General features: G+C 42.1%; 1 protein-coding gene across 1 annotated transcript in view; it reads left to right on the forward strand.

Annotated features, from left to right (window-relative positions):
- Positions 1–6356: 6356 nt before the first annotated feature.
- Positions 6357–15852, forward strand: part of KIF21B (kinesin family member 21B) — an 86497-nt gene continuing 77001 nt past the window's right edge. The window contains exon 1 of the mRNA XM_063297698.1: positions 6357–6724. Coding sequence (XP_063153768.1) covers positions 6681–6724 — 44 coding nt within the window. The 5' untranslated portion in view covers positions 6357–6680. The remainder of the gene's footprint in view (positions 6725–15852) is intronic.

Genomic DNA, 15852 nt, shown 5'->3' on the forward strand with positions numbered 1-15852 from the left:
ACTAGCAGAAGTATGTATGCATCAAGACAGATTGGAAAGCTTATTACAATCTGATAGGGAAGTAAGGTTCTGTATATTAGCACAGATGTCCACTGTTGGGACAAATCACAACATGTGTGTCAAGATGCAAATGACATGGTTTATGGACTTCTGTCAGCTCTGGCATCAATACATAATCATTCCATTTGCATTATAGTGTCATGATGTATATGTTGTCATTTTGAGCTCATCAGGGCTTGTTACAGCCACTACTGTATTTTAGCTAAACAAGTTTAATCAGAATTAAATCTATGGCCCTTCATGTAAGTTGTAAGGGAGTTGAAATCCAATGCCTCAGGAGGGTACCAATTGCCCACTTCTGGTTTAAATCACAGCAATAGTGAATTAACAATGACACCAGCTGCTTAAAGGTTTCTATAACTTAAGTGTAATATGTAAACATTCGTAATTTTTTGTTTCTTGGTTTGAGTGTATCTAAATAATACAGGAAGTGGTCTTTGGCCAGGCTTGACACAAGTTGCTCTATCATCATGATTCCCTATATTTGACACATTCCTAAAAGTTGGTCTTCCTTTTCTTTAGACTGAGTTTACCCTTTTGATTTTCTACACTGTAGGGCCTGCAGTAAAATTATGTGGTATAAAGAACTGTTGTCTAAAACAGTAACCACTTCATTTCATGCAAAGTAATATCCTTTTATGACAGGTCACTCAAAACCCCAATGTGACTGTGGGCCCACTACAATTTGCAAACTCCAGATTCAGGATTTTTCTTTATGGTTTTCTTTTAAATGCTCCTGTTCATCATAGAATTCCCCTGAATCTGTTGATGCCTCAGTCATGGGTTGTGCTATTTTGGATGCATCAGGAAAAACACTCAGAATCAATACAAGATGCATGCCAGAGTAAGAATCAATTTCTCAACTCTAATCTCTTCAAGAAGCTTTTAATAATTACTATCAAATATATACATTAAAGAGCTATGTCTTTTCAGCTGAGGGAAGAGTTGGCAATAGATTCCTTTGTAAGTCCACTGAATCAGTCACACTCTTACGTCGAGGCAACCAACAATGAAATTTCCGTATATGACTTGTTAAAATAATTCCCTCCCCCAAGGCTACCAGGTATTTTCCTCTCAGCTTATTCTTATGGACAGCAACTTAAATAAGCAGACTTCCAGTGTATTTGAACAGGTACATCATTGCAACGAACTGTAAGACAAGCCAATGGGTAGTTGACTTACAAGAGTCTTTCTCAAGTCTGGTGTCCTCCAGGTGTGCCCTGCTTGAGTTGGGAATTCTTGATGCTGCAATCCCAGTACCAATCAGTAGCCATAGCCTGATTTGACTTACCTTAAGGTTAGGCCCAACATGTTTTCAGAGCCCAGAAAAGGAGTTCTCTTTTTGCCTTCAGATATATAGCTGACCAATTACTGCTGTTCTGGCTTTGCTTTTATTTCTCACAGACACACAGCATGGTGTACATGCATGAGTTGAAGACAAAGTGCGCAGGGCAAGATTGTCTTTCCCCACCTAATCCCAACTGAAATATAGAATGCCCTCCCTTTTAAAAAAGGAAGTGCCAGCTGGCTATCACAAAGATGGTTCTGATATCAGCCAAGAGGAGTACACAGAAACAATAGCTAGCCATTAATTGCTATGTCATCTGATGTACCTTAGATACTTTACCCTTGATTAATGTTGATTGTTTAGCCATTTGGTTGCTTCCAATTTTTTTATGACCCTATGGAGAACAGTTCGCTAGGATTAATATTAAGCCATGCTTAGCATGTTGTATGATGTAATTAAAACCTTTATTGAGAAGATGCTTGCTGACATGCAGTTACTAATCTCAGGTGTGTTTGCATGACACCATTAGAAACCTCAGTAAGCATGAATTGGCACCCTTTTAAGCTTTCTATGTGCAGTTATTAAACTGAGTTTTCATATTTACTGTGTTGTTTGAACTTCAAGTAACCTCTGCCTTGGGTTGCTTTAACAAGAGGCTATACTTTTGGTACATGGAGAGAGCTGGCTTATGGAATCACCAAGGGTCGGATACGACTGAATGATAATTCGATACTTTTGGTTTGACATGGCAGCTCTTCAGAGTGCAAACAACATGTTAAGTCTGAACCCTCATTTAAAAAGTTGTCCCATGGGGAGGAGTTAACTTTGGACCACGTATGTACTCACTGAGGTTTCTTATTGTATATGTAGTGTGAACACAACAACAAAAAAGAAAGTGACCTATTGCTCCACTATGGTAAGTAGTTCTGTGATCTCTAGTTAGGCATTCAAAACTAGCATCCTCAAAAAATCATTCTTAAACAACCAATGTGTCAACCCATGTAAAAATATGATGAATCTACCAAGCTCCACACATTTTATAGTGTGCTTGCAGTACACTGACAAACGCAATGTATAATTATGATCTTATCCTAATAAACTGCTTCTACAGAACCTTTTAATTCAGTGAACCAAATACGATGGGACAGTTATTGACAATTAACTGGAATATGGACATTTTCTCTGATCTGCCTCAATCAAATTGAGCATCAGCTGAAGAAGATAACAAGTAATTTGCAGCATTACAAACCACATACAAGATTTTAAAAATGCAGAAAAAAATTCACTTAAATTTGCATAATGATCAGCACAAAATCCATAATAAATCCAGTATTGATGTGTTTTTATATGCAGTCTATGTCATTCACCACTAACAGCCCTTTTGTGTGTGCGCGCCTTTGAGTCACTCTTGACTCCTGGCAACTGCCTGGACAAGTCCCTCAGTTTTCTTGGCAAGGTTTTTCAGAAGTGGTTTGTCATTGCCTGCTTCCTAGGGCTGAGTGTGTGTGACTGGCCCAAGGTCACCCTGCTGGCTTTATGCCTAAGGCAGGACTAAAACTCATGGTCTCCTGGTTTCTAGCCTAATGCTAAAATGTAGCATGTCCTTCCCCATACTGTATAAATGACACTACACCAAACTGGCTCTCTAACAGCCCATTACAAGTGGAATAATGTTATACAGTACAGGTTTGCTCACCCTTACCCTCAACATTGTGATTACATATTAACAAAGATACAGGCAAGACCATTAACTCAAACAAGAGAGACATATATCTGGAGACAGATTCCTAGAAGAAACTGTTTGCTGGAAAGCTAGGCATTAGTTGTATGATACCAGGGGTATCTGCAGGGTGTGGTCAAAAAAATCAAGATGGCAGCCATGATGGTGTGATCAAAGCTCTGCCCAATTTTTCTATGCATGCTTTAAAAAAACGAGCTGAGCTTTGCACTGTTGTGACCATCATTTTGACTTTTTTTTAATCATGGTTTGCAGATATCTGTGGACACCTCAAAGAATGCTCAAGGATAGTTAGACCTGGTTGAATACAGAGTTTTCTGTTAGAAGGTTCCAAGGACCTTGGAGGACCAAGGTTCAATATTTGGATATGAAAAAGAGATTAAACATTTGCAGTAAAGAATGTAGCTCATTGATTATACTGCGATGTTGCTTACAGAAAGACAAACTATAGCAACCAGATTTGTTTTAATTCAATCAATACAGCTACTTGGAACAAATTATTTATAGTATCTTCTAAAATAGAAATCCAACATCCAGAGTCTTTAGCATTTAATCACACCCTCTTTTCCCATACCCGTCTTTCCCATAATGTATTGAAGAAGATAAATGGCATGTTGCCAAAACTTAGGCTGAAAAACATAAATGTATTTCTGATGCAACTGCGATGAAGCAGCTATATATTTTCATAATTTAACACTCTGTTCACTTCCGTGCTGTTGCTGGTATGTGCCTCTGTTCTTACAGAGTGCTGAACCCAGGGAGCCCTCTTCCAAATCCTTTTCTGTCTAGGGGCCCTGTTCACCCAGCATCCTGAATCACAATCTGATGAACTCAGACTTGCAGGTTGTACAAGCACAACCTATATAATTAGTTTATGGTCATGTGAACCCAGAAAAGTAGGTTAGCTTCATGAAGTCAATCCTTCCATACGCTCTGTGGAAATGGGGATTGTCATGTTTTGCTTCATATGTTTGTGTGACTCACCTGACCAAGGTAAAATTCAGAATTTCTACCACAGCCAACTGTGAAAAGAATGCTTCTTTCCTGGTCACTAACAGGGAAAGAACCACCTTAAAATCATGGCTATGGGTGGATAGACAAAGTTCATACAACATGCTTGATTGATTTTGGTTTTTTGTGAAAACTCAACTATTGTGGTATGTGAACTGTATTTTATTTTATGTTAAGGTGTTTGCTGAAGGCCTGCACTTTATATTTTATGGGAAAGTGAAGGCCATAGTGAGTGAGGTGACCTGAAAACTGGTAGAACCAGGATTTGTCTTTGTGTGTATGTTTAATAGAGGGAGTCTTGGGATGTTTCTTTGATCTGGTTTACACATCATGCTAGTGACTAAACTACAAATGGGTGGGTTTACACAACACCTTGTCATAATGTTATTTGTTTGATGTTGACTGTGTATAATATAAAAATTATACAAAGCTGTGGCTTATTTAATAAATCATTTTAGCTGTGGCTTATTTAATAAATGATTAAAAACAAATTGAAATTTAACATGTTGTAGACCCATAAGATGATTCTAGCAGAACCACATCAATTTATGGCATAGTGTCACCAGATCTTCACTTTTTAAAGGTATTATTTTTGATTTCCAAAACTGGGCTACAAAAATCCTCAAAATCCCAACAAAGAATGCTAATTTTTTGCTGCCATCTAATGGTCATCTAGATTTCTGCAGCTCATATGTGGTACATGGGAGCTAAAATTTCTCTTAGTTTCCTGCTTCAAAATGGCAGGAAAAATGCCAAAGATTTTATGCAACTGAAGCTACAGGAAGGTCTTTGCATTTCAAGCTACCCACCCTGGTTTATGACTTAGAATGTTATTACCACTAACATCTACAAGGAAAAACACATAAGGCAAAACTTCCTGACAGATCTGTACAACAGTAGAATGATCTACTTATGGAGGTTGCACAGTCTCATATTTGGAGGTTTTTGTTGGAAAAGTCTGAACAGCCACTTCCATTTAGGTATAACTGGGGTTTTTTGCACATTGCAAAGAGTTGGACTAGATCAATATTACTATTTTCCAATGTGGGCAACTTTGAGAAGTGTGGGCTTCAATTCCCAGAACTCTTAATAATGGCCATGGTGGCTGGAGAATTCTGGGAATTGAAGTCCACTTGTCTTGAAATTGCTCTGGTGTGGAAACACTGGGTTACACCATCTTTTTGGTCCCTTCCAACTTCACAGTTCTATGATCTTCATACCTATGTTTTACAATGTTGCAGAGTGGATGTTTTATTTATTTAACTGTAAAGCAGCCTTCCCCAAGTAGAATAAATAAATAAGGTAATATCCTCAATGTATGTTTGCCAATGCTGGCTGCTGGCCACTAGGTTGAAGAAGAATGCCCTGCAGGAACATACCTGTTTTACCAATGTAACATGAGCAATGTGTTCATAAGCACCCAATACTGGATAACCCAGTAGAATCTCAGTCTTCAACTAATGGAGGTCACATCTTGGCTTCCAGTCCATAAGAAAGGAGGTGATACTAGGTATTGTAGCAACAGAACAGTATACTGTACTTACCTATTAAGAGATTGCATTCTGTAAATCTTTACATCCAAGTATGTGTGTGCGATACTGCCTGTATTTGCACAATACAGTTTACTAAAACTGATAGAGCCACATATTAGCCTAATCTGTTGTACAAACCCAATCCACAACGTTAAATGGAAATTCCCACCAAAGCAAGACACGAGCTGTGATAGTCACACAATGCATCGAACCCAGTTACCCAGTTAGCCAACTACACCTATTAGGGGAAACCCAGCCTCTGTAGTTTATGGTGTCATTCAAATACAGAACCTTGGGTTAATGTAGTAACCATGGTTCAGCTAATCACGTGAATACAACCGCAAAAGCCCATCGTTCATCTATGTGAAAAATGCCACATTTCATGCTTACATGCGACCTCTGTAGTAACTTCGTTTTCAAGCTGTTTACACTCTTCCGGGAATATTATTCTAGAGCTGGCCGGCTAGAACGAACGGAAGCTATTCTCCGAGACCGCGCTCTTAAGCGGCGGCGCTCTAAAACTCCAAGCCGCTGGACCTGGCACCGAAAGATCCTTCAGACCGCGAGCCCCTTTGCCCCTTTTCCTCTTTCCCTCGTGTCTCTTCTCATGATTCCCGCCACGGCCTAACTCCCTCCTCCACCTTTTGACTTGACGGGGGGTGGGCGTGGCCGCCTCTGAGTCCTGGCGCCCCTCCTTCCGCCTCCCACCCCCCGCCCCCCTCCCGCTAGGCTTCAGGCTTGCTTACAGCTAATTTTCCCTCCGCAGTCCCGCTGCTGCCGCGGCGGGCAGGATGGGAAGGGGAGACGCTGCTGCCTAAGCTTTCGCCTGCTCGCGGCTGCCTTCTCCTCCTCTCCCCGGAGAGGAAGAGCGCGCGCGACCGAGAGGGGCTCAGCATGCCCTCCTTCGACTCGGGCAGTCTCCGAGCCTCCTGCTCCTAGCCGAGCCGCAACCCCGCCTTGGCCCTGGCCCCACCGAGCTCCATGGTGCTTGAGGGGCAGCGCTCTCCTGCGGTGCGGGGCGGCGGCGGCGAGGGAAGAGAAGAAGAAGGGAATGGCCGCCCAGGGTGACAGTTGCAGCGTCAAGGTGGCCGTGAGGTGAGCTGGTGACAGAGGGGTTTTGCTGGGGGTAACTTTTGTTGCAGGTGAATGGAAAGAGCGAACAAAAGGGGTTTCCTCAAACTCGTTCCAGGCCTGCCTGGAAATCTGTTGTTTCGTGTTCGTAAAGATGCGCGGCTCGTGCAGGGCGCCTTGTGCATTTTGCTATTGCGGGGGACAGGCTGCTTGCCTGCTGCCACTGTTCTGCCCTTGGAGCTGCAGACTCGCGTTTTGCTGGCCGTCAGAGTGTTGCACGGCCCTCATTTGGAAGAGGGGTTTGCACTTCCTCCAGGCTCAGGAGCAGCTGAGCTCTGTCGCTGCGACGGCTGGAGAAGTTGTCTCGCGTTCCCTTTATCTTTGTGTGTCTAATATACGCCAATGGGCATTGTTGCTCTTTGTTAGCGCTGCAGTGGGTGACCCAGAGCAGAACTCCACTGTCCAATTGCTGGACCTGTCTGGGTGCTGAGGCGGCTAATCACATGCACACAAAAATGTTGGTAATTAGACAAATCCATCTCTTTTGCCCTCTGCTTCTTCAGTTCTTTCCCCACCCTACAGAAGCAGATTTTGTGCTGTTTTTATTAAGTAGGTAAAAGAGTGGGGTTTTAGTATTTGTCTTGGAAGAACAGGGGGACTGCCCTTTCTCTCCCCCCCAATCAGGCAGCAGCTAAAGCAAGAGAAACAAGGAATTCCTGTATTTTGCACATTTGCCCTGTGTTTTTCTGCCTTTCCTTTCTGTCATGTCTGTCACTTCACTCCATTCCTCTTCGTTATTATTGTTCCTGATAAATATCTCGCTGTCAGGTTTCCATGTGGGCCAGCAGTTGATTCCTTTCCCTTGTTAGCTTCTGTTTTCTTTGCTGGCAATTAATTTTTCCTATTTCAGTTTTTGTTCTTTCATCCATCATATGTGGTGCCTGATAGCTTCTCCATTTAGGGTGGGGTTGGGGGCCCATCTGGCTTTGCAGTGTCCTGGATGAATAGCATCAGCAAGGTTGTTTCATATTCATCCATCTCTCTCTTTCTCTTGCCTAATACTGCAACTCCCTACATTTTGTCTGTGCAGTTAAAGTCAAATACAAGTTCTTTGCAGGAGCCTCTGTTCTCTCTTCACCTGAAGCCTGGCAATTGTTTCCAGTTGCAGGGAAAGGGTGGTGTTAATGCAGAGGCATATTTCCCAAGGTGCTTCCCTTTTTGTGTTGCCTCTCACCAGTGAGGATGCAATCTCCTTTGTGTGTGCATGCACACTTGAGCTTTAATTTAAAGCAATCAGGAAACTGCATCTAATATAGTTTCTGTTTGCTTTGAATAAGGAGCTGTGCTTTAGGAAGGGGAGAGAGAGTCTGTTTCTCAGATTGTGCTTTGAAATCACGGTATTGTCTGCCATTCTGGTCTGTTAACTGGTCTTCGCTGAGTTGGAGGAGATGGGTTGGGAAAGAGGCTTTGTCCAAAAAATACTAGACGGAGTACACATATTAGGGGCTGCCATTTTGGCAATAGTTTCTTCCTCTGCCAAAGGGGAGGCACACGTTGTACAAAATGCATCATGAGAGCAGAGATGCCCAGTTCATACGAGGGCAGTGCTACAGACACTCTTCACTAGGTGGTGCATATCTTCTGCATGTTAGTGTTTTGCACCTGAGGTGCTGGACCAGTTTTTTTTTTAAGCCTGAGAAATGTAGAATTGTATTGTTTGCTATTGTGAATATCAAATTCCATTGCCACACAGCAGCTTTTAAAACAGTTGTTGCAAGGCAAAAGCTAATACTGTTTGCTTTTTAGTCATCTATGCTTCCAATTAAGCCAGCTTATTCAGTTCTTTCAGAAGGGTTGGATTACAACTCCCAAAATTCCCAGCTGGCATTATCCTCCAAGCAAGTGGTTATTGCCTATTCTGGTTGGGAATTATTGGAATTTGGGGGCGACAAATCTGGGAGATGCCCAACTGGAAAGGCATTCTAAAGAGCACTGTAGGTTTGAGTGTTGTGAAAACAAACACTTGTCCTGCCTCACTTTCCTTTCTAAGTATTTTCTACCTTTAGTGTATATGCTGGCTTAAAAATCAGAAATAAAAAGCTAAGAGGAAAGGCAGAAGGAGAGAACTGTTGTTTATAAAACAACCCCCTTCCTTCCAAATGTATGTTCAGTAGGAGATTGCATGCCAGAGATTATCTTCAGTAGGAATTGATCTGTTGAACACTACATGAAAAGGAGGATTACAGGTAGTCCTCATTTAGTAACCACAGTTGGGACTGGCAACTCAATTGTTAAACAAAATGGTCACTAAATAAAACCATCATTTACAGTCTTACTTCAGGTTTCCTTTGTTTTACAGACTTGTGAAGGTTGTAAATGTGAGGACTGGTCACAAAGTTACTGTTTCATCACCAACTTAACTGTGAACAGTCGCTAAATGGGGCAGTCACTAAATGAGGACTACCTGTATAGGAAATGTAACAAAGTTGGACAAATTTCCAGATCCCTAGTTCTACTGCTGAAAATTACCCCTCCCACTCTGGGGTTGGAGCCTCCCACAATCAGAGTGACATTCTTCTGGGTAAAAGGACTCTCAGGACTGATGTGAATGCAGGGAAGACCAAATTTGTGTAAGCCATTCTTCCCTACCTGTCTCTTGCTTTTTGCCACCTGCTTTCCTTCTCTTCTGTCCAGAGTTCTGCAGGAGAACAGATAGATAGCTCTTATCAGAGGTCGGACCACTTTCAAAAGGTTAATGGCGTTCATAAAGCTAGGGAGGGCCAGAAGCTATAATAGGGGAAGATACAAGCTGGTGGGAAGGTCCCCTTGGATGTTATTCAGTTCCTTCAGAAGGGTTGGATTACAACTCCCAAAATTTATTGGTATAGGAAATGTAACAAAAGTTATTGGTTCAGATGGGCAGTCCCCTGTAGAGATAAAGAACTAAACATAATTAGAGAATTTAAAATATAAAACATTATTAAGTACACATGAGCAGAATAGACAACATCCAGATAACAGACCAACTTCTTTGCTAAAGTCTTACCTGAATAAAATGTTTTTGCCTACCAGCAGAAGTATAACAGCAGTGGAACTAGTGTGACTTCCTTTAGCATGGAGTTCCAGAATGTGGGAGCAGTCACCAATAAAGCGGTCTCTTTATTTATTTATTTATTTATTTATTTATATTTCAAGTTTTGTCACCGCCCATCTCCCTCAAAAGAGGGACTCTGCACGGTTTACAGTAAGACTAAAACTAAAAGCAGATTAAAATACAATAAAAATAGTATATCTTACATAAAAGTACAAATATAAATATAAAATCCAGGATGGCGATATTAAAAGTTCTTAGTTTAAATTCATAAATACACAGGAGCCTCTTTAGGGCGCTAAGCATCCCCAGGATTGGCTACCTCCCTTCCACCCCAAGCGAGATGGCAGAGTCTTCACCCCTTTCCAGAAGACCAGGAGAGTGGGGGCCTGCCTCACCTCTGGGGGAAGAGTGTTCCACAGGGTGTTCCATAGGGTGTTCCTGTCAGATGTGTCACTGAAGGTAGTCAGTTTGAAAGAGGCACCTAGAGGTAGGCTCATGGGAGAGATCATGGTCTTTTGAATAGGTGAACCCAACTTTTTAGGGCAGAACACATGGGCTTGTACAATCCTACTCTCCCAGAAAAACTCATTGTCATCCCAGGAGTCTCCTACCATTTTGCTGCCAAATTTTGTGGATATAATTCCTTGTAACATTTAATTGTGTATTGGGGGGTATTTATTTTTGCTTCAGCAAAGGATCGTTACCTTGTTGTGGTGCTGGAGCTTGAGCATCTCAATGAAGCCATGAGCTAAACCGTGAAGGGCCACCCAAGACGGGAAGGTCACGACAGAGAGGTCAGACTAAATGCGATCCCTGGGGAAGGTAATGGCAACCCACCCCAGTATTCTTGCCGTGAAAACTAATGGATCAGTACAACCAGAGATATGTCAGTATACCATCGGAAGATGAGACCCCCAGGTCGGAAGATGGTCAAAATGCTACTGGGGAGGAACAGAGGATGAGTTCAACTAGCCCCAGACGTGATGACGCAGCTAGCTCAAAGCCGAAAGGACGGCTAGCGGCCGACAGTGCTGGTGGTGAACGGCGAATCCGATGTTCTATGGATCAACAGACCATTGGAACCTGGAATGTAAGATCTATGAGCCAGGGCAAATTGGATGTGGTTCTTGGAGAGATGTCAAGATTAAAGATAGACATTCTGGGCATCAGTGAACTGAAATGGACTGGAATGGGCCACTTCACATCAAATGACCACCAGATCTACTACTGTGGACAAGAGGACCACAGAAGAAATGGAGTAGCCTTCATAATTAATAGTAAAGTGGCTAAAGCAGTGCTTGGATACAATCCAAAAAACGACAGAATGATCTCAGTTTGAATTCAGGGCAAGCCATCTAACATCACAGTGATCCAAATATACGCCCCAACCACAGATGCTGAAGAAGCTGAAGTAGAGCAGTTCTGTGAGGATCTGCAGCACCTAATGGACAACACACCTAAAAGAGATGTTATTTTCATCAACTGGAATGCTAAGGTGGGCAGTCAAATGACACCTGGAATTACAGGTTAGCATGGCCTGGGAGAACAAAACGAAGCAGGACATAGGCTGATAGAATTTTGCCAAGACAATTCACTCTGCATAACAAACACTCTCTTCCAACAACCTAAGAGATGGCTTTATACATGGACTTCCCCAGATGGACAACACTGAAATCAGATTGACTACATCCTTTGCAGCCGAAGGTGGCGGGCATCTATACAGTCGGTAAAAACAAGACCTGGAGCTGACTGTAGTTCAGATCATGAACTTCTTCTTGCACAATTTAGGATCAGGCTAAAGAGATTAGGGAAGACCCACAGATCAGCTAGATATGAGCTCACTAATATTCCTAAGGAATATGCAGTGGAGGTGAAGAATCGATTTAAGGGACTGGACTTAGTAGATAGGGTCCCGGAAGAACTCTGGACAGAGGTTCGCAGCATTGTTCAGGAGGCAGCAACAAAATACATCCCAAAGAAAGAGAAAACCAAGAAGGCAAAATGGCTGTCTGCTGAGACACTAGAAGTAGCCCAAGAAAGAAGGAAAGCAAAAGGCAACAGTGATAGGGGGAGATATGCCCAATTAAATGCAAAATTCCAGAGGTTAGCCAGAAGAGATAAGGAATTATTTTTAAACAAGCAATGCGCGGAAGTGGAAGAAGACAATAGAATAGGAAGGACAAGAGACCTCTTCCAGAAAATCAGAACCATCGGAGGTAAATTCCAGGCCAAAATGGGTATGATCAAAAACAAAGATGGCAAGGACCTAACAGAAGAAGAAGAGATCAAGAAAAGGTGGCAAGAATATACAGAAGACCTGTATAGGAAGGATAACAATATCAGGGATAGCTTTGACGGTGTGGTCAGTGAGCTAGAGCCAGACATCCTGAAGAGTGAGGTTGAATGGGCCTTAAGAAGCATTGCTAATAACAAGGCAGCAGGAGACGACGGCATCCCAGCTGAACTGTTCAAAATCTTGCAAGATGATGCTGTCAAGGTAATGCATGCTATATGCCAGCAAATTTGGAAAACACAAGAATGGCCATCAGACTGGAAAAAATCAACATTTATCCCCATACCAAAAAAGGGGAACACTAAAGAATATTCAAACTATCAAACAGTGGCACTCATTTCACATGCCAGTAAGGTAACACTCAAGATCCTGCAAGGTAGACTTCAGCAATTCATGGAGCGAGAATTGCCAGATGTACAAGCCCGGTTTAGAAAAGGCAGAGGAACTAGGGACCAAATTGCCAATATCCGCTGGATAATGGAAAAAGCCAGGGAGTGTCAGAAAAACATCTATTTCTGTTTTATTGACTATTCTAAAGCCTTTGACTGTGTAGACCATAACAAATTATGGCAAGCTCTTAGTGGTATGGGGATACCAAGTCATCTTGTATGCCTCCTGAAGAATCTGTATAACGACCAAGTAGCAACAGTAAGAACAGACCACGGAACAATGGACTGGTTTAAGATTGGGAAAGGAGTACGGCAGGGCTGTATCCTCTCACCCTACCTATTCAACTTGTATGCAGAACATATCATGCGACAAGCTGGGCTTGAGGAATCCAAGGCTGGAGTTAAAATCGCTGGAAGAAACATTAACGATCTCAGATATGCAGATGATACCACTTTGATGGCTGAAAGTGAAGAGGAACTGAGGAGCCTTATGATAAAGGTGAAAGAAGAAAGTGCAAAAGCTGGCTTGCATCTAAACCTCAAAAAAACCAAGATTATGGCAACCAGCTTGATTGATAACTGGCAAATAGAGGGAGAAAATGTAGAAGCAGTGAAAGACTTTGTATTCCTAGGTGCAAAGATTACTGCAGATGCTGACTGCAGTCAGGAAATCAGAAGACGCTTAATCCTTGGGAGAAGAGCAATGACAAATCTCGATAAAATAGTTAAGAGCAGAGACATCACACTGACAACAAAGGTCCGCATAGTTAAAGCAATGGTGTTCCCTGTAGTAACATATGGCTGCGAGAGCTGGACCATAAGGAAGGCTGAGAGAAGGAAGATCGATGCTTTTGAACTGTGGTGTTGGAGGAAAATTCTGAGAGTGCCTTGGACTGCAAGAAGATCAAACCAGTCCATCCTCCAGGAAATAAAGCCAGACTGCTCACTTGAGGGAACAATATTAAAGGCAAAACTGAAATACTTTGGCCACATAATGAGAAGACAGGACACCCTGGAGAAGATGCTGATGCTAGGGAGAGTGGAGGGCAAAAGGAAGAGGGGCCGACCAAGGGCAAGGTGGATGGATGATATTCTAGAGGTGACGGACCCGTCCCTGCGGGAGCTGGGGGTGTTGACAACCGACAAGAAGCTCTGGCGTGGGCTGGTCCATGAAGTCACAAAGAGTCGGAAGTGACTAAACGAATAAACAACAACAATTTATTTTTGCAATGACCATTGTTGTTATTAATTTGGCCTTTCTTTTGTTGGATCATGGTTCCTGGCATACCACCCAAAAGCCAAGCATGGCCTTCAATTTGAAAAAGATTGTTTGCACCAAGGTAGGGTTAAATGATAGCTGGAACATACTAATAGCCAGTGAAGCATGCTATCTCTAGCTAGTCATAATAATAATTTGGTTCCAGCCTTCTGAACCAAGTGAAGTTTCTGAATACACAGAGGATGTTACAGGAGTACTGTCAGAAAATATTAAAGCATATGCATTGTGGCCAGAGCAAATAAGCAAAGAACCTGGTATTTGGCAAATAACATTTCTTTTCCTAAGAAATTCAGGATTTTATTGTTTTTAAAAAATCCAGGTTTATAGACTGATGGTTCAGAGGAAAATTAAAATGTTTACTTAATGTATTTTCAAGTTGGTTAGTATGGACGTCGGTCCCAGACTTTAGGGAGGTAGTGTTGTATAGAGCTTTTCCTTCAGCCTTAGAAATGCAGTCAGTTGTGCAGCTTTTTGCCAGCTGTCTTGATTTGCATAATGTAGACAGGTTTTCATCACGGTCTATAATGTCACACCGGGGAAGCAACAGGAAAAGAGGAGTCAGAGGACGTATATATGTTATTTCAGCTGCAAGTCCTTTAAACTTAGTTACTGCAGGGCATGAGGATATGCGTGTGGTGGAAATGTCAAAAGCTTCATTGAAGTGTTTTGAATGCTGCAATCACTGTACGATAAGGGGACTGAGGTGAGGAGGGAAGACCAATCAAATGGAAGTGTATGAGCAGTCTGTTGGAGCCTATCAGCAATAAGCAGAAAATGGGTCTGTGTGTGTGTGTGTGTGTGTGTGAACTATCTTTGCCTGATACCCCCCTCCTACGCTGCTGCTTGTGCAGTTCTACTGCTATAAGCACATCTTTTATCAGAATGGTATATGTGCCCTCTGCATTGACTGAATCCAAGAGGGGCTATTTTTTCTTTTGCAGTGTTAGTGATATTAGAACTTGAAGGGAGTGGCAGACAGTAATGGGAAGGAGCTGATTTTAAGAGCAATTTAAGGCTATAATGCAAACTTGCATCTTGCGGAAACTGTCAAAAGCAAGCCATTGCTATCTTCTCCCCTTCTCTGTCCTCCATTGGAGCTGGTCATAGGAATTGGTCATACTCTTCTAACAGTGCACTTAGAGGAATAGATTTCTATAAGCACAAACTACCAACAGGAATGGGCATTAGAAATCGTTCATGCTCTGAATCAGGGTTTCTCAACCTTGGCAACTTTAAGATGTGTAGGTTTCAACTCCCAGAATTCCCCAGCCAGCACTGACTTCAACTTCCAGCAGAATTCTGGGAGTTGAAGTCCACACATCTTAAAGTTGTCAAGGTTGAATAACATTGCTTTGAATCCATCCTTTTAGCTATAGCTAAAATGTGAAAGGACAGAATGTCTTCATTTTTTTGAGTCTTGCAATTTGGCCTCTGGTTCAGATGATACCTTGAGTTTTCAGGGATTTCTTGGGGTCTTACCTTACTGTATAATGTAAAAAGCCAAAGTGTTTTGGAAATTCCTTTGTCAAGGGCACAGCTAAAGCATTTCAATTGTTCTTCTGTGCCTGCACCCTTTTTTTCTTTCTGCTCTTTACTGCATGGGCAAAATAAACAAAAGAACTCACTGGCCATAGGATCTATTCCTTTCCCTTTCAGTCTGGTCTGATACATATAGAAATATATGCTGTGGTGGTTAAGAATGAGGCTGTGATGCATATGGATTGAAGTTACCCATGGAGTCCATTGGTTATCTCTGGTATCTCTCAGTTAGCAATCACCACTCATATATAGAGTTCTGGATTGAGTAACCTGGTATATATCTTGAGCTAAGCCATGGTTTATTAAACAATAGCTGCCTGGGTTCACAGCACATTCTAAGCCATCAACCATGACTGATCACAATAACTGGATTTGTAGTACTAAGTCATAACCAAACAGCCACATTTAAGTTCAATGGATGGGTAACCCCAGTCTGTATAGGATAGCTTGCTTAGGAAAATACTGTATATTTAGAAACCAGAATTATTTTCTTAGGGCACATATGGACATTGCACACGTCTGCATGAACAATATGCTCATAATTCTGAGATTCATCAC

This window comes from Candoia aspera, chromosome 3 (genome assembly GCF_035149785.1).
Source record: "Candoia aspera isolate rCanAsp1 chromosome 3, rCanAsp1.hap2, whole genome shotgun sequence".
Lineage (NCBI taxonomy): Eukaryota > Metazoa > Chordata > Lepidosauria > Squamata > Boidae > Candoia > Candoia aspera.